Source organism: Myiozetetes cayanensis, unplaced genomic scaffold, assembly GCF_022539395.1.
Source record: "Myiozetetes cayanensis isolate MyiCay16 unplaced genomic scaffold, myiCay2020 scf2-11, whole genome shotgun sequence".
In the NCBI taxonomy this organism is placed as follows: domain Eukaryota; kingdom Metazoa; phylum Chordata; class Aves; order Passeriformes; family Tyrannidae; genus Myiozetetes; species Myiozetetes cayanensis.
This window is the reverse complement of record NW_026087411.1, coordinates 34874832-34899239: the sequence shown is the minus strand read 5'-3', so window position 1 is coordinate 34899239 and position 24408 is coordinate 34874832. Positions and strand designations below refer to the sequence as shown.

Here is a 24408-nt window from a genome sequence, read left to right as displayed (position 1 = left end):
AGGGCAGTTGATACAAAAGCAAATTGTCAAGTAAGGACAGGGCAACACTGTCAGAAAAGAAGGTACATTACCCTTCTGAAACACCTCCCCATCCAGTACAGCTTTTCCCCGCCACCCCCAAAGGTCTCATGCAAACTAAAAAAACATTGGGGTGAAATTCTTTTCCCATGGAAAGAAATGGCCAAATTGTCTTTGATTTTCAGTGGGCAGTTTCTACAAGTTTGTACTCAGGGGGGATCTCTGCCTACTAAACATCATAAGCAAGTGAATAAAACTATAATTAATTCTCACAAAGACAAGAGCAGTGGCCAGCAGAGAAGGAAGACTGTTTAAAAGAGCTTCCGAGAAGCTCTTTTGACCTAAATTAGGTTGGAGATTTTCCAAGAAGTATCTGGAATTTAGTCATCTCACTGCAGGACCATTTTTCTCTTTTGTCTGGCAGTCTGCTTATTTTCCTTCTTGAAGATTCAGCATCAAACAGAATTAAAAAAAAAAAAAAAGACCTTTGACTGGATCTTTTTGTGGAATGCAATGAAAGAACTGATCCAAAAAAGTTCAATGTTCGAATAAGCACCTACTGAACTTGAAAGGAATGTTGGAAGAGGTTGAGAAAACAAGATTACATCTTGGAGTCATGTATCTGCAGTATTTCTTTATTCTATGACCACACAGAGAAGTCATCACAGCTGGTCTTTTTTAGTTATACTAGAGAGAAGAGACCACAAAAGTCTTATCAGAGATTTTACAGTTCCAAAGCCTTAAATTTTACCTGCTGAGAATAAGCATCTTTATTCGGCTTAAGAAAAAAAAACAGCCTATGAGAATGTCAGAAAATGCCCACTCCTGCCTCACTAGGGATAGGGGGAAATTAAATTCATATTTTAATATAATATCACACTTCATAGAACACTCATCTAACAACCAAATTGGGAAGGCTGTAAAATGCCATATGGAAAATTAGAGTGGCAACAAAGTCTTCCAAAAAGCATTGTGCTTGTCTGAACTCTGAATGAGATACTAATTTCTCCTATGTAAAGCACATGGGTATATATTGTCAACTGTTCCCTTCTCCCAACCAACTCACCTGTTCAGTCAGATCCTTCTACCAACACAAGACAGTAAAACAGTTGGAGTGGAGCTAAGCAGTACATGAAGTTTTTGTTTATGAGTCTTTTTGAATGGGTGCATTTTAGACTGTGTGGTTTTTCAGGTCAACTTGCAACTTTACATCACAGCAGTCTAATCACCAATAGAAAAATAAAATATCCAAAAAAACACCACAGTTGATTATATTGTTCTTACTTCTTCTGTCCATAGCAAAAAAAAAAAAAAAAAAAATCCCCTAACTGTGCGAAAAGATTTTTAAAAATGTAAAAAAATAATATATAGCACTTTTATTTCATTTCTTTGAAAGAGCTTTTTTCTTTTATTTATGTCAGAAGAAAAAATGTAACAGTTTGGCTTATTTAATAAAAAAACACTTATTAAAGCAAGCATAATGTAAAATGTTATGTTACAAAATAACATTTATTTAAGCAAATGAATAACTTAAATCTTATGGTAGAATTTATCAATCTATTAGAAATTAAAAAATTAAATGGAGTTAACGCTGAGTATTCTCCATAAAAAGTATTTCTGGGGCACTGTTCAGATTTAGCATTCTGAATTGAAAGCAATAAAATACAAATGGCAAAAGCCAACAATATTTATTTTGTAACATAACATTTTACATTTTCAAATGTAAATTTCAAATACTTTACATGTAGTCTTCTAGAATAGATAATCCACAATGCCCCTGGAGAAAGCAGTTTGTGGGATACAAAAACCTGTCACAAACTCCTGTTAGCATACACTACTAAATGACAAAATAGCATGGAAGTATATCTGCAAATACAAGATATTTCACCTTGCAGAAAAATTCCAGGCTGAAGAGTGATGTTATATGCTCTTTATTACTGTGAAAAAATTACTTTGGTTGATTGACTCAATTTTATTTAAACTTGCTTGGGTTTTTATGCAACCTTTCTTTTTTCCCCCCCCGCCAAGAGCTTTAACACAATAATTTTGAAAAAGGAAAAGAAATAATATCCTCTGTCTATTGCTTTAATTTTGAAGTGTTACAATTATATAAATTTATACTTTTGCTTAAATACTAACTGAATAAAAAAAAATTTAGTTTGATTTCACATTGTCATCTCTCACATTCTGGATGTATCTACTAAACTCCCACTCGAAAATAAATCAAGAACACGAGGAAAGCATAATTTATGAGTTGTCAAGCAACCTGATTTTAACACTTACTTTTGTGAAGATCTGAAAAAAGTCAATTGCAGGTGGCAACTGAGACTCATCCTGGATCTCAGTTTTCAAATACAGTCGCAAAGTCTCTGCAAGGTGCCTGAGGCCATCTTTCATTTCTTCACTTAACCGTTCAATATCTTGAGGAGAAAGGAAAAAAGTATACCATGTCATAAACAGAACACCAACATTTTGAAAATGTCCAATAGCAGCCATACAGTCTAGACATTTCCAGTCCCAAAATTAATCTTGACAGAGGGCAATTTTGACAGAGGACAGACATTTCTCATTTTTTTGTGACAGTTACCTATCAACACACAGCAGTTTATCATGTTGCTACTGCCAAATCATATGAATATGATGGCAAGTTAAAGTTCAAAAGCTGATAAATAAAGCAGATGTGTAAGCAGATGTAAGACACAAAAAATCAGGCATCTGGGTTTGTAACATTAACCATATTAAAAATGTGCTTGAAACTTTATGCAGCAGTACTTATTTTGTTCTGCATTCTCCACAGATGTGTCAGAAACACTTTATGCTAGCAGATGAAACAGAAAAGTATTTTAGAGACAAAAGGAGTTTTGTACACTGCAGCTGGTTGTGAAGGTCCAAAACTAATCGATCCCAGTTTTGGGGGTGCAAACCAGAATCTTTTATTGAATATGCAATTCACAATACAAGGGACCGGTGGGTGGGACCTGTTAATGAGGAGGACGAGTTATGCTAACCAGGGGACGGATTATGCTAACTAGAGGATTACACAATTCTCAGTTACAGTTACACAAAATGGTTAATATTTTCCTGTGGTGAGGAATCACATGGTGGGGAGAGAACAAAGAGCTTTCTACACATCTGACAACATCACCAAAAAGTCTTTCCATATCTTGCTGAAGGAGACAGGACAATCATCATAGCTAAATGTTAACAGGTCTTGTGAGGAGGCATTTGTCTCTCAAAGCAAAGACCTTCCCTCAGCCCCATTGACCATGGCTTTCTGTTTAATCCTGTCAGCTCTCCTTCTGCTGATAGCTAAGTTTCAGATTCCAACAGCTGGTAAACAATGAATATGGAAGAATATTAAGTAAATATCACTTTATTATAAAGCACCACTATTTATATTTTACAGATAGAAATCCTGAAGCAGAAAAATACACAGTGCCTCATTTTCTACTGAAGTGATTATGCATGCATCATGCATCTGATAAGATGGAAAGTGAAACTCTGCTGCTGCCCTAGTAAGTTCACCATCTGATTACCTGCTTCACATTTTCTTTCTCCTGCCAGATAGTACAATATAAATTAGATCTAAATGGAGAATGAGAACGTGAACAGATTCAAGCACCAATCTACAACAAAAGGTAGAGATTTATTATGCACTATGAATCAATTTTATCTCTGCATAATAGTGAATTGTTATTTTATTATAAATATGTATCCTTAAGGGAATTGAAATAACCTTTTACCAAGAAAGGTTCTTTCATGTTCTTTAGATCCAAACTTGTGGGTCTCCTGGAAGGACAATTCAAGATCTGTGTTCCCCTTTAAAGCTAACTCCTTAGTCACTTACTTGAAAAGATGATTCAATTAAAGTAGAGGTCACTGGGTTTATTCAACAGGAGTCTGGTGTACATACTTGGGCTCCCATAGTCTCTCTGATCTGCTGTCCCTCTGCTAGAAGGTATTTTATCAGTTGCAGGTTGGTTATCAGAGTTTGCATTTCACACACAAGTGAGCTGCTTTAACAGTCTGTGAACTACTACTACAAGAGTACTAAATGCTGGCTTACTAAATTGGCAAGTGCCAATGGTTAGCTACCAGCCAGGAGCCTTTCAGTGGAACCAGTAACAATTTCATTCCAGTCTGGTATGGGTATCCTTATTTGCAAACTCTTCAGTTCTGTTTAGATTTCCTCTGGAGTCACTGGGGGTCACTCTGCTTAGCTGAACGATTCAATCCTACCAGTACACTGTGGTATGGCAAATGTACCCCTTTTCATGCCATGTATCTCCTGTATAGTGTTTTCATTTCAGTGTAAAGTAACACTTTCCAAGACCTGCTCCCATTCCAATGGTCATTCATTGATGCATACATGCTACCTACAAGCCGTACCTGGGATGAATCTGCAATGTGCTGAACAAGCAGTGACTACAGAGAAATCTTAAGGGAGGTGTGTCTCTTACTAGGGTTAGGGAAGGAGGGACATGCTCTCCCAGAGCAATCGTATCCAACTCCTCACAAAGGTCAAACCAGCTAATACTAAGAATGCTGAGATATGCCCTTCCATACCTGGCACAAGGATGATTTAACCAAATTATCTGCCTTTTTATAGCTGCCCACAGCACCACCCACGTGCACCTTAACAGTGTGGACATTGCAAGTATGAATGAATGCAAATATTAGAAATCCAGACATGTATACTCTTAGCAATGTACAGAAAATCTCTGGTATAGAAAAGTATAGTATCTATGAGGACTGTGTCTTCAAGAAAAGCAGGACATTTTTAGATGACTGAAAAAATATAAAAGAAAAATCATGAGCACATACTTGCATTTCTTATATAATATTCATTTGAAACCAAAAATGCTTTTTTGTTCAAATATAAGAATTCAAGACAACATGTGATTCACATTAAACTACCTGACACACACTGCAAAATATATAGTAACAAAGAGAGGAAGGCATGGTTTGTTTCACTATTAGTAAATAAAACACCTCCAGAATGGGGAAGAGGAATTGTATAAGCGGCATGTTATAAATGGACTCTGCAGCTTAGGACAGATGTGAACATGAATACTGAACCAACTGGAACTTCAGGGAGAACTGACAGAGATGGAAGCAGAATGCAATTATCCACACTGGAATCTGTCCAGGACATCAGAGCTAATGATCCAGCAAAAGGTCCCATGGGATCCTTAATAGTAAATGATCAAGACCTGGTTTTCATAGCACACAAGAAGACAAGACCAAAAGCAAAATTACATGAAATTTCTGAATCTTTTCATTTTTTAAGAAACTTTTTTCAATTGTTTAAGAACCCTGGTGTGGGAGACAAAATGCTACAAAAAGCCAGTGGAAAGTTTTCTAAATAAGGCATGGGGATTTAATTATGCAACTCTGATACTGATACAAGTAAAGTAGCAGCATATCTACCCATAGTACAGCACACAAGCTTTTTTCTGCAAACTGAATCTTGGTACCTAAAAACAAAGATGATTTCTGACTTACTGTAACATATAGGGAGCCTGTAGGTAAGGAAGGAATAGTCTTCATATAGGTGAGAGCTAGCAAAAGTAACAATGCAGACAGATACCCCTTCTATTTAATATTTTCAGGGTATGCAATGAATTTGAAGGAACTACAGAGATGGGAACAGATTTTACAAAGGGCTTAATGCCTCCATATAATTTGGGGGGGAGGGTTATGTATTAGATATTTCATCAGATAATTATTCAACAAGTGTATAAGACTTTATATGCTTCTGTTCCATTTTTATGTCTCGCACATTAAAAACCAACCCACCACATAAAGTAATGTTAAAAAGTAATAGTGTAAAGCAGACTGAGACAGCATAGTAACAATAATAATTTGCAAATATTTTGGACTTCCAGGTTGGGGGGGGAGGGAGGAAAGGAAAAATAAAGGAGTATCAATTAGAATTCTGTCATATTTCTGATCAGTGTTGAAACGCTATCCTCTATTACAAAGATTCTTCCTAAGAACTTTTTCGCTTCAGAAGATTACAGTCTGTATTTTTAGTTCATGTGATTCCTTTCAAAGAAATCTTTTCCCCTATATACTTAGGCCTCTAATGAAAATGCATTTTTGACTACAGATTCTACTACACAAGGAATTAAAAAAAGTCTTTATCAACACCATCCACCAATTGTGCAGCAAATGGAAAAAGTGTTATGAAATGACAGCAGCTTTTCAAGGATACAGAAAATTGGATACAAAAATTGTCACAGCTACTACAAGTTGTCACACCAGTCCAAAACACTTTTGGACTATTTTAACTGCAAAACCATAGAGACCATCTACTCACTCTAAAAGAGGAATCCAGGAAAACAACAAAAGTAAAGAATCAGCCAAAATCTTTACCTAAGCCATTCTAGATTTTTGTACCATTTCTCTCCAGACGAAACTTATCACACTATTCCTCTTGCCTCCAGTCAAATCAAGGAAAGTGGAGATCATCTTCTGAAGGCTACTGTGAAACCTCAGTGATCACAGTTACACAAAAATCTCTGCCTACTCTAGGGACAACTACGCTAGATACAAGTGATGAATATTTAATTTTTAAAGGGAAACTCTTCCCTCCAGCTCCTCCTGGGCCACTCTGCAAGCAGACATTGGTACAGTAAAGACTTTTTTCCTTAGACCCCAGCAGTACCATGAAGTATAAAAGTCCACAAGTCTTCATCATTTTAACTTCATTTGAAGCATCTGTTCTCCATAAACCCTTGTTACACGATTTGAAAATAACCACTGCAGAAAACCATGACGTTTGAAATATTTGAAATTTAATCCATTTTAATTTGCTGCCTTAAGGTCTTTTGCCCTTGCAGTTTGGAAGAAGGCAGAAGAATGTCAGGAGGTAAAGAAGTAAAATGTAACACTCTGTATTGCAATTTTTATGTTTATGTGGGTTTTATTTCTAACTAACTATACCAATAGATCAAGCTGGTTTATAGTCAAAGTTTTGGAAAATACTAAAAACACATTGAGGTAATCAAAATATTCACATTACAGAAAATCCCTCTAAACAGATGCAAAAATGAACCAAGGATGTATTTCTTCCTTTCTAAGTCTTCACCTTTATGATGCCACAAAATCTGAAAAAAATGTTTTCTATATCAACTTTAGCTCTGCTGAGAGATTGTAATGAGCATTCTTTTCTACTCAAGCAGTTGAAACTTATGAAATCACAAAAGTAATACCTGAAAAATTTAATCCTTTTTTCTCCATTGAAAAGTCCATTCAAAATTTTACATTTCTTTCCTTTTTCTGGAAGTTCTTTTGAAGCTTTATGCAATAGTACGTAAGTACTAAAAAAGTAAACCTCATGTATGTAAAAATATATGTATTTTGTATATGTATGTAAAAATATTGTATGTAGTACCTAGTAAGGCACACATCAGTTAAATTAAAAATTGAACAGGTAAGATGTGCACTACAAAATGAGAAAAAAATATCAAAGCAAAAAATAAGATGGAAGTTATCTATTTCTAAGTTGATCTTAGAAAAAAACTGTTCTTCCCCACAGAGTTTTTTGCAAGTTTTGTCTTTGATTCTGTTATTCTACAGAGCAAACCTTCAGAAGGCAAGTTGCAAGAAAATCCCATGGCCATTCTGTAAAGCAGACCTTGGAAGTATTTCCTGAAATATGGCTGGCAATTACTTACTTGACTGAAGATCAGCAACAGAGTAGAGTCTCTCAGAAAGGCATACTGATTGTCTGAGCTGTAGAGAAAACCAGATAATTAACACTTACATACCATGCTTTATCTTAAAAACACTCTAAAAGATTGATTATTCCATGTGATATGCCCGTGAGATAATTAGGTAAGGTTAACGGCATCAACATAAATGCAGTACTTTGCATAAACTATCCTAAAAAAAATAATTTTTTTTGTTGTTATAACTTCTACTAATTTTAATTTTTTTCAGCACTTTGACAGCTGACCTTTAGTAATTTACTCTGGCCCTTCACAGTATAATTGAAAGCAATTTATGAGGTTTACAGTTTCAGATTTCATGTGGCTATAATTAATGCACAGTATTACTAGGTACATATTTGCCCTTTAAAAACCATCATGCACAAACTCTTGCCAACAATGTATGATGTGCAATCATATTTTATCACCTCAGACCACAACAAATGCACACATTTTTATCCAAGACAGAGAGCATCATGGAAGGCTTAGCAAAAAAATGAGCAAATCCCTTTTGATTTACAATCCCACACAGTCATAAGCTGCTTAACCTAACAGAAAATTTAGTCCACATAAAGTAATCAAACTGTGGGAATGTCAAACACCCAGGACTTCGAAGAGATTTTAGGAAAAAAAAAGAAGTCATTCAGATTAAGAGAATCCAAGATGGAAAGCATGGCCTTATGCCCTCTAAAAAAAAGGCTAACAGTGCTTCTGTCCTTACCACTCATTCAAATAAAGCTGAATGAGGTTCCCCATGAAGTTAATAGAAAAGCACCAATAACTCAGTAGTGTTGAAGGAAAAACAAAGTCTCCCTACGCCTTCCTTACAGGCAGAAATAAGTTTGGAATGCTACCACATAGTCATAGGAAAAGAAAATCAATAAACAGCTCCCTTGAGCTTAATTATGTCCATTTTGGTATCTCTTGATCCTTTCAGCATTTCTGCAAACAAGTCAGTAATCTTGTAACACAATATGCAGTCCAACTTTCTTCAGCAATCCCAGTCACTTCAGCCTTCTAGTTCTTAATCACATTAAAAATGTAGAGTGAGAAAGTATTTATCTGAATCTGCTGCACTAAATTGATCTTAAAAGAATTCACTTACTAGTTTAAAAACAATTCTTCCAGCAAGTCTGACAGAGTCTGGAGGAAAATTCGGCTCAATGCTCTTAAGACATCTGCATTCCCGCTTGTGGTCCAGCCAAGCTTCTTTCTATTAGAATTTTTAAAAATGAAAAAAAAAAAAAAAAAAAGTGCATGTTATTATACATAATATTGTATCCTATTTATATAGATATACATATTTTTATTTATATAGTTATTTACAGTTATATATACACACAAAAATGCTCATAGCTGAAAGTCAGCTCCAGAGGACCATGACGGGAACCTTCCACAGGTACTGATGTACAGTGACCCTGGCAGCCTCCAACACAGCAACCTTGGATGCCAACTGCAGAAGAAACAGCAGCACATGTGCTTTAGTAGTATAGTCCAAGAATGTAGCTAAAACATGAGTCTTGTGGAAAACAACATTCTGGGTTAACCAAGCCCATCATGCCATTTCCTCCTCAAATGTAACTAAAATGGGTAACTGATACTATGGACACTGGAGCTACAGCAGTGCAGGTTCAAGACACAAGAGTATCATCATTAGGCTACCTCTGAATTCAATAAAATCTAATAAAAACACAAACAAAAGTTCCTTGTCCACTTCCTTGCCAATACAAACCTCACTTAGTCTGCTTCATACTGCTGTCTGACAGCTTTGTACCATCTACAATCATTGTGTGTGACGCCACTGGTGCACAAAAGGAGCAAGTGAAGATAGAATGAAAACTCCACAGAAACCTAGAAGAAACACCTCCATTTTTCACCACATGTTCCTGCTACCACAAATAATTTTCTTTACCTTTATGCACCATGCTATAAATGGCATCACCAGCTTAGTTTGCATCGATACCACCATTCCAGCTAGCTTAAATTGTTATTCGATAAAAAAAGTGGGCTCTGATTCTCATTTTGTTGTCTCAAGAAGCAGTAACAGTATGTTGTTGTAGACTTCACAAGATGGGAGAGAATTAGAAAGGATACTAACCAACATCCACAATACTCTAGGAGTGTGTTCCCTCAGCAATTAAGACTGTAAAGACTTTTGAGAACATCCACTTCACTAAATGCAGCTGTTTTAAAGCAATGGTCAAGTTTCATGCACTTTCAATGCTGAAAAAACTGTCCCCAAGGATCCCTGAGCTAACGAGGCATTCATGCCCACAGGTAGGAGGACTGACGATGATATTTTCACAGTTCAGACCAGGAGTAGTCACTGAAACGAAAACAGAAGATGGAACCAAAAATATTGAAGTTGCATACACTACCCCAACCTGCAGTTTTTGTTTCATGGACCACTTTAACTAAAGTAGCACACAGAGACTAACATTTCCATAGCAGAGAAGAAACAGGATGACAAGATAGAGGAAAGCTGCTATATATTGAAATATGTCTTTTTTCTCCCCTCATTTATTGTTTCCTCCAGATCAGTGTAGAAGAGCAACAAGAATGAGTCATCAGCTAAAGAAACATCCTTGAGGAGACAATTTCTGATCATCTTTTTTCCTTGCCTTCCCTCTTTACGTGCAGAAAATTCTGTTTATAATTTACAAAAATTCCATCTCATTAACATACGACATATTTACACAATTTATTTGCATATTCACAATTTATGTTTGAAACCACACAGTTGCTTCAGGTAGTTTTAAGAGCAAATTGAAAGAACGGGGCACAACAAAAAATTTGCTACAATGACAAGAACTCAGAATAACCAAGGGCTTCTGAAGGTGTCATTCTCTCACAGATATGCAGTAAGGGGGGAAAAAATTGAACTCAGAAAAACAGCTTCCATTAGGTAACTGCCATGGAGAAAATGATAAAAAGTTTAATATAAAGAAATTACACATTCAGCAATTAAAAAATAGGGAAAAAAAAAGGAAATGGCAGATATATGTGCAAGGGTACATCACATCTGTGGATGCTGACATCCTAGTTATAAAGATTCCAAAGGCAATCACGCAATTTTCTTCTTAAGCTGCATACAAGTGGGGGAATTGTTTCAGGTAACTAGGTTTTGTCAGCAGTAGCATTTATTCTATTTCATTCCAGATTTTCCCCCCGTGGCTTACACATAATAAATAAATTGGATTTTTTATTTCTTTCAGATACATATGAGATTTGTGATTTCGTTTCCTTTACTCATAACTCTACGAGGGGAAAAAGTGACCCCAAGAAGGCATTAATCCAAATACGGTTAGTGTCACATGCTGTCTGACAAATAAAAGTTCAGTATTTAGTGCTGAATAGAATTATCCTTGTCTAGAAGAAACAAGGTCATGCTTGTAAATGTCCAGACATCATTCTGTGTAATATAATTACAATGGCATTTTTATCCCACTTAAACTAAAAATGTTCTATGGAGCAAGCCTTTATGTGTCAGAATTTTTCCTCTACATAAATGTTGAACAGAATTTTAAACATGCTAGAGGTGACATCAAAATGATTAATAGCTTACCCAACCAGTAAAGCCCTAACGAGATGAAATATGCTGTACCACACAGCATCATATGCCATGTTTCTTTGAGATGCGTTCCCATGTGATAAGAACAGTTCAAACACGTGCCTTCTACGGAAGAGCACTTCGGCCAAAACTAATGCCAAAAAGGAGTTAGTCTGACTCCTCCGCAGAAGGACCTGGAATGGGGACTGCCATTCACTTCTTCCCAACTGGTCAGGGAGAGAAGGGAAAGCTCCAAATGCATTAAGTATAATGAAATTCAACAATATTTCTTCTCACTACCACTACAATAATGATACAAATTACAGAATATGAAACCATGAAGATCTGTGACCCTGGAGAGACTTAATTTAAGAGTCAGTCTCTAACAGTACTTGTTGGATGGGCTTATGTTAGTCCCACAGTTCCTTGTGGGAGGGTTTTCTTAATTCTGCGTATCCTGGTTTTCAGTCAAGGTTTTTATATTCCAGATCCATCATGAGTGTAAATACCGTAATGCAGAGGTATGGCCACCTGGTGTGACCCTTCTCCTCCATGCCAGGGAAGGGCTTCCAATTTTGCAGTAGATTTTGTTTTCCCTATTAGAAATGAACACTAATAGAAGGAGGCAAAGAAAGGCAAGTGAACAGTGCAGGGCAGTAGACAGCCCTCCTCCTTCAGGCTTGACTACACTCAGTAACTCAGACAGAATATCCCTCTTTTTATCTCCTCCCAAAGCATTGTCTCTCATTGAAGCTCAGAGTATCCCAAGTGCAAATCCTCAGGCTTTACCCAGGTGAAAAAGGTCAGCACCCACATGGCTTAGGAGACAGCGCAGCACAGAGCTGATGCTGGTGGCAGATTGAGATTGCCCACTGAACCAGCACCACACAGACTCTAATGCCTCACTGGACAATCCAGGCACAGGATCACCTTCTGCTGGCTCAGGGCACAAGCAAAAAGACCACTCGCATATGCCTGCAACATCTTGCATATTTTTAGCTAAGCTATTTTGCCAGTGTGCATCCATTCTTTCACAGACACATGCTACCCCAGTCTCCCAACAGTGCCTAATTGTTTATATTTTTACAGAATGTCTTTCTTTCTTTTTTTTTTTTATTGAGACATTTCACTCTTATTACATAATTTTAACAATGTTGGATAATGTCACATTCCAAATTCTGCCTGAAATGACCCTCTCATTTGTCAGGGATTATCATCAATATCACTGGTCCCCAATCTAAGGGATGCACCATATTAATAAACATTGCCTGGGGAGGTCACAGCATTTTGAAGATTATGAGGAGCAGCAGACATGGTAACTCTACATTTGAAGAGACAGTCAACCAACATAACACTGCTAGAAGGCAGACAGCACCATGACATTAGGCATCAACAAGTGGGAAAGGGACTACAACACAGAAATGGCAAATAGGGGCAAAAGTCAATGAAGTCTGACCAAAAAAAAAAAAATTAAAAGTAAAAAGTCTACATTTACTTGATCCTGAAATGAGAATTCAATTGAAAAAGGTTACCCTAAAGGATCTCTTCCAATAAGTTCCATTTCCTCCTTTCTAATATTTTTTAAAGTTAATTAAAGTGGTAGAAGGGAAATCAGCTTGCTTCAGCTGGCCTGAAAAATAATAGTAATGTTTGAAATTTGGAACAACTCACTTGTAATTTTCAATACTAACATTATGGAGATCTGTCAAAACTGGATATTCTGATTTCCTTTTTTTTTTTTTTCCAGGACTCCTGGCTCTGCATACATATCCCCTTAAAGGACAGTTACTCTCACAGAAAGTTTTAAAAAGAGAAACATTTCAAAACTATTTATTCTCCATAAGGTTGGCCTGAAGAAAGTTTTTTGGACCACATGACATTTTAAAACAAATGAAGCTGCTTACAAGATATTTGCAGGTTTAAAAATGGCTCTTTTTGGTACATCCTAACATAGAAATCCCCTGCTACACTTACTTTGAAGTTTCCCTCACAAAGTCTACATTTTTCCTAAACCTAGGTCAGCTATTGAGATTAACCTTTCTTTTTAAGTCAGATTTTTATATTAATTCTGATTTCATTTAATGTATTAATCACAAAACTAGTAGATTTTAAGCCTAAGTTTTTTGAGTTGCAGTATTTATTTAACACACAACAAAAAATAAATCAGTCTTCAACTAAGTGTAAACTGCAAATCCAACTGCATAATTTGCATTTCAAAATTATCTGTATTTATAAAACTAAAATAGTCCTGTTCTGCCAGTATTCACTTTTATAAATGTGCAAACTGCAGTTTCACTCCATACCCTGCTGTTTATTTGTTGACCAATTAGTTCAATTAGAAGTGCACATATTAATGAATTTCACTAAAGCTACAGAGGTTAAGTAGGGCACAAAACATTTGGTTCAGCTTTGCTAACACCTGCTATAAAACCAGAGCTGCATAATAGTTTAGCTAGCTTATCAAAATAAACAGGAATTAGAGGACAGTTCTCAAGAGAAAGAGATCTGGCTGGTCTCAGTTTTATCTGGATCATGTGTCCTGAGTCATCAATCCCAATAAATTCACTGTTTTGACTAAAAACTAACTTTTCTGTTATCTCAATTGCTACCCAACATCACAGGATATTACATAACATTAATTCAATATTTATTTATACTGACAGTTCAAGACATTATGTAGTCAAAAATACACAGCATTTTAAGTGCAGATTACTTTTAGCACCAGTAGCCTGTCTCACTGAAATCCCTACCTACAGCCGTGGATGGCTTCAAGCTCACAAACCCCAGAGCTGGAAGCATAAACCAAAGACACCCAGGATGCCTTCAGTCTGTCCCTTATGAATCCTTGAAGCACATTCACATAGCTGTGTTCTCCAAGGAGCAAGCCCCATTTCCTGCCTGCATTCATGGCCTCTACACCTAGGTTGGAACGCTACTGTATTACACCTTGCAGATTTGCTTGTGCAGGTCAGTGCCAGCACAGTCTCATTTCACATTAGAGAGCTGCCAACAGAAGCTTTACCAATGACTCTCCTGGAAGATATTTGTTTTGAACATACCTTGAAAATACTCTGGTCTTTTGCATTCTTTACAGCCATATTTTTCTTATGATCTCCCATAATATATCTACCTGTGGCATTATTATTGATGCTACAGTAAGCACCTAATGTACGCTGCACACATGAGCCATATGATGAATCAAAATGACATATCTTCCTCCTCTCCCTCTCCATATGTTTTAATCCCCAAAAGAAGGGGTTTCTGGCATGTTGAGAATACTATAGATTATACTAAGGCAGAATTGTTTATAGAAGCACATGATACATGAAAAGAGCAGCCCTGAGGAGAAAGACTTGGGGATGTTGGTTGACAAGATGCTCAACATGACCCAGCAATGTGTAACTGCAGCCCCAAAAGCCAACTGTATCCTGGGCTGCATCAAAAGCAGTGTGACCAATAGGTTAAGGAAGGGCTCTTGTGAGACCCCACCTGGAGTGCTGCATCCCCAACATAATGAGATCAAACACCATACATTTAAACTTTTGTTTATTGCACTGATTTTAATCTTATATTTGTAACTATAAAAGTATTCAAATAAAACAAGGTGGCATGTTTACACACCCTCTCCAAAACTACAAATAACAAATTGCAGTGTGGAGGTATGACAACATGTAAAATGCATGGACACCCTGTAAATAAAGTGTTCAAATGCCTGCTTTCTTAAAACCTTTGTAGTTGTTATTTTTCATCTTACCTGACAAGATTTACCACAGTATTTAGCAACCTTGCATTGAGAGCATCTGTGCAGATGTTCATTCCTGTTTAGGAAAAAAAAAAAAGAAAAAAAAAGAAAAAATGTCATAAATAAAAATGGAGTTTTGTATTTATCCTTACATAACCAGTAATTTTCAAATATTCCAATGCAATAATTCCAATGCAGAAAAACCTGAAAAACAAGAACAGTCTAAAAGGCACTGTTATGCAAGAAGAAGCTGTGCATAATCGTGTTCAAAGCTATATTCACAATCCTTTACTCATGTCACTCAACACTTCTGGGGCCACGTTGGATCAGCAGTAAAGGTATCAAATGTGCTTTGTCATATAGTTATAACTCTGAAGAGTTTGATTTTGCAGATAACATTATAATTAGAGCTGTGCAATACAGTTAGCTAATCTGTTTACTATCTGAGTCTCGTCTTAAGCAAGTGTCACTATCTGTCTTAAACAAGACCTTGCTGTGAACCTGCAGCAGTGACATCAAATTTCATCTTTATAACAGAGTCTGAAGTTGACATGTCAGCAGAAATTTCTGTTCTAAGAAAATACTGCTGGTCAGTGGACAGTGAGAACAAAATAAAAATTCATGGGGGGAGGATAAAAACACAATGAAAACCAGAAGGAGAACTACCAGACCAGTACATCACAATCTAATGGCTAAAAGCACCTTCTGACTGTAGGACTGTTTTCTGATGATGTCTTAATTCACAGTTATATGAATTAAGAAAACGTCATTGAAGTTCTGTAAATTTTTAAACACTAAGTAACCATTAAACATGAAAGTACATACAGAGCAAGTCTTGCACCTCAAAAATATAAGTTCAAGTAAAGACACTTCCAATGAGTAGAAATGAGACAGATTTTGGGGCTTCTCTCCCCTCTTATTTTCTTGTAGAAGATAGTGAACATGAGACATTATTCTGGTAACACTGCGAATTGTTCACTTTGATACCTTAACATGCAAGGTTACTTACATGCATCATCATCATTCACTAGGCTGGAAAAACAGTATATGTTTTTTTTTGTCATTGTTAAAACTGAAGGCAGGAGATTCACATTATAGACTGTTGTGATTTTGCCCAGCCGGCCAACTTCTGGGACTGAGGATAGTTTTGTCCAGGTGGATTTCCAGACAAGAAGTCAATTAAAACTCTCAGTAACGCCTTTGCTAATTACGTATTTAAGAAAAACAGAAGAGAAGGCTTGTTGCACAGTTGAAATTAGGAGCAGTAGCCATGTAGGAGAGGCAGCAAACCCCAGGTGGAGGGCCAGGTCCTCTCCTTCCCCGGCCTGGGCCAGGGGCAGGTGTAGCACTGAAGCCCCCCTTCTCCCTTGTGGGAGAGTGAAGAAAAAAAAACTTTAGAGGATTGACTATTTGGACAGAAACCATGGCAGAAGAATTCCAGCAGAGAGATAAGGCACCTCCAAGGTCAAAGCTAGCAGCCAGGAGGAGAGAGAAGTTAGAAGGGGGGGACTCTTTCTCCCCCCTTTCACTCTCTCCCTTCAGCAGGGAAGAGACTGAAAAATAAATCCCTGCCACCTATGCAAGTTTGTTGGGATGAGGAGATCTCCGTGCTGCTCGTGGAAGAGTCTACACTGGAGTAAATTAATGCACGAAGAAGTCGAGACTTTATGAGAAACCTGAGGTGAAGCAGAGTCCTGTTGAAAATTTGTGACCCTGAGAGAGAGAACTTACGCCGGAGCAAACGGTTCAGGTAAGATGTGGGGATCCAAGTAAGAGATCCATGTTAGACCCATGCCGGAGAGGTCTATTAAGGACTATTCTCTCGTGGGAAGGGACCTCCACAAGAAACAGGGGTGGACTCAAAAGCCATTATCACCTGTAATCCCGTGGAAGAAGATCCATGGTAGGCAAGTGTCCCCTTGCAAAACCATGGAAGAAAAACCAGTTCCAGCTGCGACAAGAGTGCTGCAGAGTTATTGAAGAAACCTGAAGCTCCGAGAATGGAGAAAGAAACTGCTTTTCCTTATTGGACTGATATAAAGGGGGGAGAAGTATTTCTGTAAATACATAGTACTTTTACTTAAGTAGAACTGTTGTAGATATAGTTCTTTAGTTTTAGCTTGCTAGTAATAAATGTTCATATTATTTTCCCAAGTCAAATCTCTTTTGTCTGCCTAAACCTTCTCTCAACTAACAATAATTGTGTAGGGAGTATGAAAGCAAATTGACCCAGAGCAAAACCACAACATAGACACAACAACTATCTGGAGTTTATGGGCAACGCAACCCTTACTATTTCCCCTCACACTTCCTCATGGCCACCCCTCTGCCTTGGTGAAGCACAGTATCTCACTGGGTGCCACTATTATCTTATGAGAAGCACATGGCTGAACACAGCTCAGTTACACCCAAGAATCTGTCACCATGACCTACTCCTCAGTACCTCCTTCTCCATTCTTCTACAAGGCAAGAAGAAAAGTGTTAGTCGTGCCACTGTCCCCCTCTAAAGGCAATATTAGTAACGCAATATTTGCATTGCTGTAGTGCTTTACATTTAACTGCCTCATATCTTACTATATAGATTAATTCAGCTTTCCAATTTAATTGGGAGATAAGTAAGTATCTAGCACAGCCCATTTCAAACTGAAGGGACAAGTTTAAACAATCAGATTCTCTGCAAGATTGCTGGTACATCAGTACCAGGTATGCTCTTTTCACTTGCACTCCCAACTGATGCAACTAAAAGAAGGTGTAATTCACTGTCTCTGCTGTCATCAGTGCAAAATTCCACTGCTGTTGTCAGCAATCTAGAGGCTGAATACCATATACTCAGATTCCCAGCTCAACTGCTTTACAACATGACATTTATTTCTTCTTTTACTTACACTGCTCGGTTGTTCCCAAATTTTAATTTCATGGGTGACTTCAAAAAGGTAGAACACTATCCAAAGGCCACATCCAAAACAGACAGTACCAACATGTCCACAATGCCCAAATATGCCCAAACTTCAGTCTAGAACTTCTGGCTAAACAGTGTAGCCCACTTACTGCAACTGAGACACCAAAACTATCAAGAGTAAGGGCAGAACATCAGAAATAGCACAGAGCATCCTCTAGCACAAACTAACCTCTCCTTTTCCTTAAGTCCTACAAGTGGGAAAGGTATTTCAATGATATAGCAAATTTTTGCTACGTTTGAATTATTAAAAATAAGAGTTTATGCACGATCTTAGAACTCTTACAAGCATTTGGGGAGTTTAGATAGCTGCATTGGTCAAAGATTGAGAATAGCATTATGAACAGATCCTTACAATCAAGAAACAATCTTTTGTACTGCATAAAAATCCCTGTTTTGTTTCACAATGTTTTGTATGCATTCCTACTAACTACCAGGAGAACAGTAATTTATAAATATTTCAGATAAAAATACATGTTTTGCTACTGCATTCTTTAACCTTCCTACCTGCAAAGCCAGCCCTGGAGATGGAAAAAATAGCAACTGTTGGATTCCTATAAACAGAATCTAAAATCCTGTATGTGCCCAATAGGTTTTTGACTTTAAGGTGCAATGCCTAAGGATGACTCACAGTTAGAAACAGGTGTGAAATCTTCATTTTGTCAGCTGGGGAGAACGGCTTCATTTTCAAGGTTGAGCAATGACACAACTTCACCTTATGATAGAGGAGTGTATATTTCTCAGTTTAGATTAGAAGCTCATATCAGACTAATTTGGGGAAAAAATACACTTCAGTATAATAATTACTGTAAACAAAAAAACCCAACCAACCAAAACAAAACAAATAAACAAGGAAGCAAAACAAAACAAAAAAAAATGGTAGGGGAGGGAGGAAATTCAGCCAAAGAGAAATGCTGGTTTATATATTTGGATATCAGAAGCAGTTCAGGTAAGAATAAATGCTTGTAAACTATGCAGAGAAATTCTTTCACACCGAGACAAGTTCTGACACATCTTTCATTACTAAGCAGCACTTCGTATCAAGGACATAAAAGAATCATTTATAAAAAATCCACATCTTATTTCTAGATATTTCACATTTAACATGATACATTAAAATTTTTCTGAAGCTAGACCTTTCAAATTGAAAGACTTTCAAAACTGAAAGATGACACTACAAGAATTTTAAGTTGTTTAGCTATGGCTTTTTTACCTTCAGAGTCTGCCAGTGGACCATTCACAACATTGCAGGCAACGTTACCAATAAAAATCCACCTACCAACCTAGAACAAAAAAAGATAGCCAAGCAGCTAGAACTGTGGTTTGCTGTTAAGCTCCCCATATGTACAGCCACAGCCCTCAAGATTGTCACTCTTTGGTGTGTCCCTGTTGCCTTTTATAAGTCTGTTTTACCTGGCTGTGCAGAGTGGCAGAGAGGTCACAAAGGAGCTTTTGGCCTCTCTCTTTCCAGATACCTCCTTTGTATTCAATATTCTACACCCAGCGGCCTCTGTGAAACTTCTCTTTATCATTCTATAGTATTATCTGAATGACTAAGTGCTCACCTTACAGCAGAATGACTGAACCATTTCGAAGGCAGACCTTTTTTTTGTTCCAAATGCCATTCATCAAAACACAGTAATGAGTTTGGAGTTTGATAACAGAGCATATGCAATTGTAGTCCTATACACATTAAAGTAGCAAAAAGTCCCAGCAGCAATGGCTAAAAATACATGTTTTCCTGGACCATCAGGCCCTATCAGAGCCACACCTGCACTCTCACAACTTAAAAAACATCTGCCCTTATAAAAGCATCACAAAATACTTCTGCTTGCTACAAAGTGGCCTAATATATTTTAAAATACCACAACAAAAGCCAACCAAATACAATTGGACTACTTAATTTATAATGGAAATATGCATCTACACTTCTGTGCTGATTGCAGGCACTTGACTTTCAGCTCTACTCACAAGATAAGTGTCAGATATAACAGAACATTTGATTACCAGACCGCATTCAACACACCTTTCTATGCAGTTTATTCACACTTTTGTTTCCACAGCTTGCAGGAAAAAACTACTATCTCACACAAATCCCCTACTGCATTTTTGTTGATACTATTTTTCAGCTAATAATTCAGTCCTATAATACGTGTAACAAAAGAGCAGCTCTTTCAGATGCCTGTCATATTGAACTAATTTTCTCAACAAATTCTTAGACCTTTGTAATTCAGTCAAACCTGTCAAGGGCATAAAGTCTACCTGGATTTTCTCAAGTATGTGCATTTGAGATCTGTCACAAGGTGAAAGCAATCAATACTTACAATAAGCAAATAAGTTCATTGTTTTAACTAATAATAAAATTAAGTTGTGAATTGCAAAGAGCCATTTTACATTTGGTAGATTTCAGAGCAGAGGGGTTATGTCACATGCAATTACACATTTCTTTCCTCACCTCTCTCCCAGCAGAAGAACAAGGTGGTGCAGCTGACACAGCTGGCCCCCCGCTGTTACCCCCCAGCTGACCCACATGGGCACCAGGCACTGTCGGGGACAAGGACGAACAGTGCTGAGGGCCAGGCAGCAATAACCCCAAGGCACACGCCTCTGCAACATCCCAAATCCAAGCCCTGGGCAGGCAAGAACTCTCTGCAGCCAGCCAGCCATGCCCACAGCCAGGATTCCCAGCCCCTCTGGTGCCCTGAGTGCCCACTTGGGGCAGCTTGGCAAGCTCCTTTGCCAGGGCCCTCGACCTGCTCTGTAATTGAGCATGAGTTGGCAGAGGAGAAGCCATCTTTCCTAAGTCACAAGGCCCACAGCCTCTGAAATACAGCTGCCAGGTTTTTCTGCCCTAAGGTTGCTGTGCTCACTGCTCTCAGGTCCCACATTGGATCCAGGCGAATAGGAGCACACCAGGTAAGAAGCCTTTGAACTCTGTGTTCCTAAAAGTCATGCAAAAATCTCACATACTGTCCACTTGCATGGTTCATTGTGTTAAGTATAGGAATTAATCTTTCTTAACCTAACAGCAGCACGGGAAGAAGTAGCTTTCAGGGAGGTAGTAAGAATGACAAAAAACTATAGAGTTAAAAGATAGCAACTACAGCTAATCATTAATGATCAGAGTCACTTATTTAAGCAAGAACTAAGACCTTCTATGTAAGGAAAACACACCTACTTTATTTCAAAATACAATGATCATCTACTTCATACTTCAACACAGAAGAGATATTGCACTGTTCAGGTTAAAAAAAAGGAGAATACACGAATAACCGAAGGACCTACTCAAATTGTCAGTTAAGGCAATTTGCACTCCAAAGCACACCACCTACTAACAGAAATAAAAATTTAGGCATTGAGGATGACTTCCCATAACTTAAATCTTGGCTTCTGAAGTCTTACACGTCATCCTGAATGCCCACATTTGCTGCTATTTTGCATAATTCATGTTACACCGAGCCATACATTTAACCCCCAAAACATTTCTGCACACATTCTACAGGGAAAAATTAGAATTCAAATAGATGGCGAGAAAAATGATCCTTCTGCTTAAATGGGTATCAGTTCTGTTCAAGTCTTACAAATATTTTTTACAAATGCATTGTCTGTATTTGGTTTTAAAATATACACTCAACGGGTGTATGAGTCATACGACTTTAGCTGACACGAGGTCTTGGATCTTATTTTTTCCCTGGTTTTGTGTATTACATATATTGCCCATCATTCTTCTCTGTGTCTTGATTTTCCTTCTGAAGAATACCTGGTCTGCAAATTGTGAAGAACATTTTCTAAATAAAAACTTGTAAGGGTCTACAGTCATTTCCACATTGCAGTATGATCTGACAATATATATTGGAATTTTAGCTTTTTCTTCTTGTGGAGGTTGCAGGAGCCAAAGTTAAAGCTTGAAAAAAACGTCCAAGGGGTAGATTTACTTATATGTAGAATCTGGTCTTTGTGTTCACACAGTGATTTAAGTATTGCTAAATTCTGATAAGAAAATGTCTATTTTTCAAAACGTTTTTGCACTACTTTGAAAAAGATCGATTTTTTTTAAATATCCAACATTCACAGAATGGAGCAAGATTCCTTGCTGAAACTGAAAAGTTATCTAGAGCCACAAAGAGATGATGCTCCAATGGTTAAACTAAAAAAAACAAACAAAACAAAACAAACAAACAAACAAAAAAAACCACCCACCCCATTGATTTTCCAAAAATAGAGCCACTAGAAGTGTAGTATTTATTCTGATATAACTAATAACAGAATTATACACCTCTCCACCAAACTGGTAAAAATTAAAAAGCTTCAGATGCAGTGCTTTCCTTAGTGAAGGAACTTATAAGAAATACTTAAAAATATGGCCTTCAAACAGGCATGAAATTTAATCTTACTTATGAATTCTACTTCTTCAGCCAACATTTACTCGTTATCCTAACCTATGCAAGGAAATACAAGATAATCGCTCTACTGAAAACCAAAATAAAATTTACCTCAGAAGTAATTTCTGAGTACCAGGCTCTTTAACTTGTTCAGGAGAAGCACTCAGCATCTCCCAAAACAGTGATTTTTTTGTTGTTGTTTTAGAAGACCGACTAATAATAAGAAGAATAATGACCAGTCTTCGCGAGCGAAGATCCGGGGAAGGTCTTTACACCTTCCAGCCTGCGCATTGGATTTTTTAGGTGAGACACAGTGTGCGCGGAACTGAGCCCACCCTTTAATCCTAAGGTTCATCTGCCGGGGCCAAGCGAGCTTGGACGGTGGCAGCGAGGTCCTTAGGACGTAGATGGGTTACCTTTAAGGGCTAACGAGCTCCATCTGCCCGGGAGTGGCCCTGACAGGGAATCGAACCCGGGTCTCGGCAGTGACAGCAAGACCGACTAGCTTTGGCATAAAATACCTTTTCCATTTATATCTGTGTATATATGTACCCACATGGCGCACACACACACGAGACTATCTACATGCATGATGAATAGAACAAACACCATCACAACTGAAATGAATAGTTATGTGAAAACACCGCAATTATCCCCCCAGCAAAACTCACAGCTGCTCCCCACTGAGAGCACTGAAGCAGGAACACAGCAGAAGTTTGCTCCAAGAGCATCAGGTAACTACTACAAATTGTCTCCAGCATCTACTTGCCCTGCAAAGCGACTTTGACACAATTTTGCTCAAATCAATGCCATCTCCAGTGTTTGCCTGCAGTAGGCTCGCCAACATGCCTCCAGCAATTTCAGGCTTAAACAGATTATTTTCAGTCACACAGTACATTCATTCCACCTTGGGATTTTAATCAAAGAAGAAAGCCAAATACTGAGGAAGACCAGATTATATTTCACAATATGAAAAGGTCATATCTGTAACTTAGAAAGCTGTAAAAAAAGAAAAAAAGAAAAAAAAAAGCTACAGGCAATATTTTTAAATGCTCATTTCTGGAACATGTGGTTAAAATCCAGCAAAGCCAAGTATAACAAAACATCCCATCTTTCACTTTTCCCTATAAAAACGATAAATTAATTCATTAATCTGCTGTATATGCAAGTAGCTTTTTCTTCAACCCAAAGGTCAACATTCCACCAAAACAAAGCTGTTACTCTAAAATACCATACTGATGTAAATATTTACATCCCGCTAGTATTACCTCCTGGGTCATATGGATGTATGATTTTCAGTGAAATACAAGCTCCTCTGACCCATTCAGAGAAGAACATGTTCTTGAGCTTTTTGTTTTCTTAGCTCCTTCTCTTCTTTACCACATTCATGTTTTTGGCATACACATTTTTAGAGGTCCTGCAATACCTATTTACTTGCTTTTCTTTTTCCCAAATATGAACATCTACACACAAAAGTCCTTTCATCCCCTATGGAACACATTTGGAAGGTGATGAACAGAAAATAAAATATTTCAGGCAACTTGGACAAAATAGTAATAGAGATGGCCTTGAAATAAATTCCAGTACATTTTGTCCTGTAGATTTAGAATTGGGAAAGGATATACATAAAGTGAACTTCTCATTTTCAACCTGCTTAGCTCTTATGGTCAGATGACACCCAGGTTAAGATTCAAATGCAGGTGACTATAACAGGATAGCCAGTTATGCTTACTTATAAGATGAAGAACCTACAAAACTAGAAAACTGGAGTAAAACACAGGAAAAATGTTATTTCTATCAAACAGCAGAAAGTGCTGAGGCCACACAGAAAGAGATTCATGCACATACTGGCACAGAACCCAGAGAAACAGCTTATTTCCCCTTTGCTCAGGTGTAACTAATATCGTGAGGTCTCGACAAGAACACTTCAGATATCTTGCATGAACTGGATGCTCATAAAATCCCACTGAAGACTTTTGTATTAGAAGAATGCGCAATGTTCTTGACATGAGTAACTCTGCTTCCTGCCTCCATCCAGCCCTCCA

The 24408-nt window shown here is 37.5% G+C and overlaps 1 protein-coding gene across 4 annotated transcripts in view; it reads right to left on the bottom strand.

Annotated features, from left to right (window-relative positions):
* The window catches only part of SMYD3 (SET and MYND domain containing 3), a 392669-nt gene that overhangs the window by 330931 nt on the left and 37330 nt on the right, over nucleotides 1–24408 (bottom strand). For 3 of the 4 annotated variants that reach the window (XM_050315257.1, XM_050315260.1, XM_050315258.1), the window contains exons 2-5: nucleotides 15038–15101; nucleotides 8839–8946; nucleotides 7701–7758; nucleotides 2302–2438 (exon numbers count right to left, since the gene is read on the bottom strand). In XM_050315257.1, coding sequence (XP_050171214.1) covers nucleotides 2302–2438; nucleotides 7701–7758; nucleotides 8839–8946; nucleotides 15038–15101 — 367 coding nt within the window. The remainder of the gene's footprint in view (nucleotides 1–2301; nucleotides 2439–7700; nucleotides 7759–8838; nucleotides 8947–15037; nucleotides 15102–24408) is intronic. The other variant, XM_050315262.1, reaches the window with a different exon arrangement.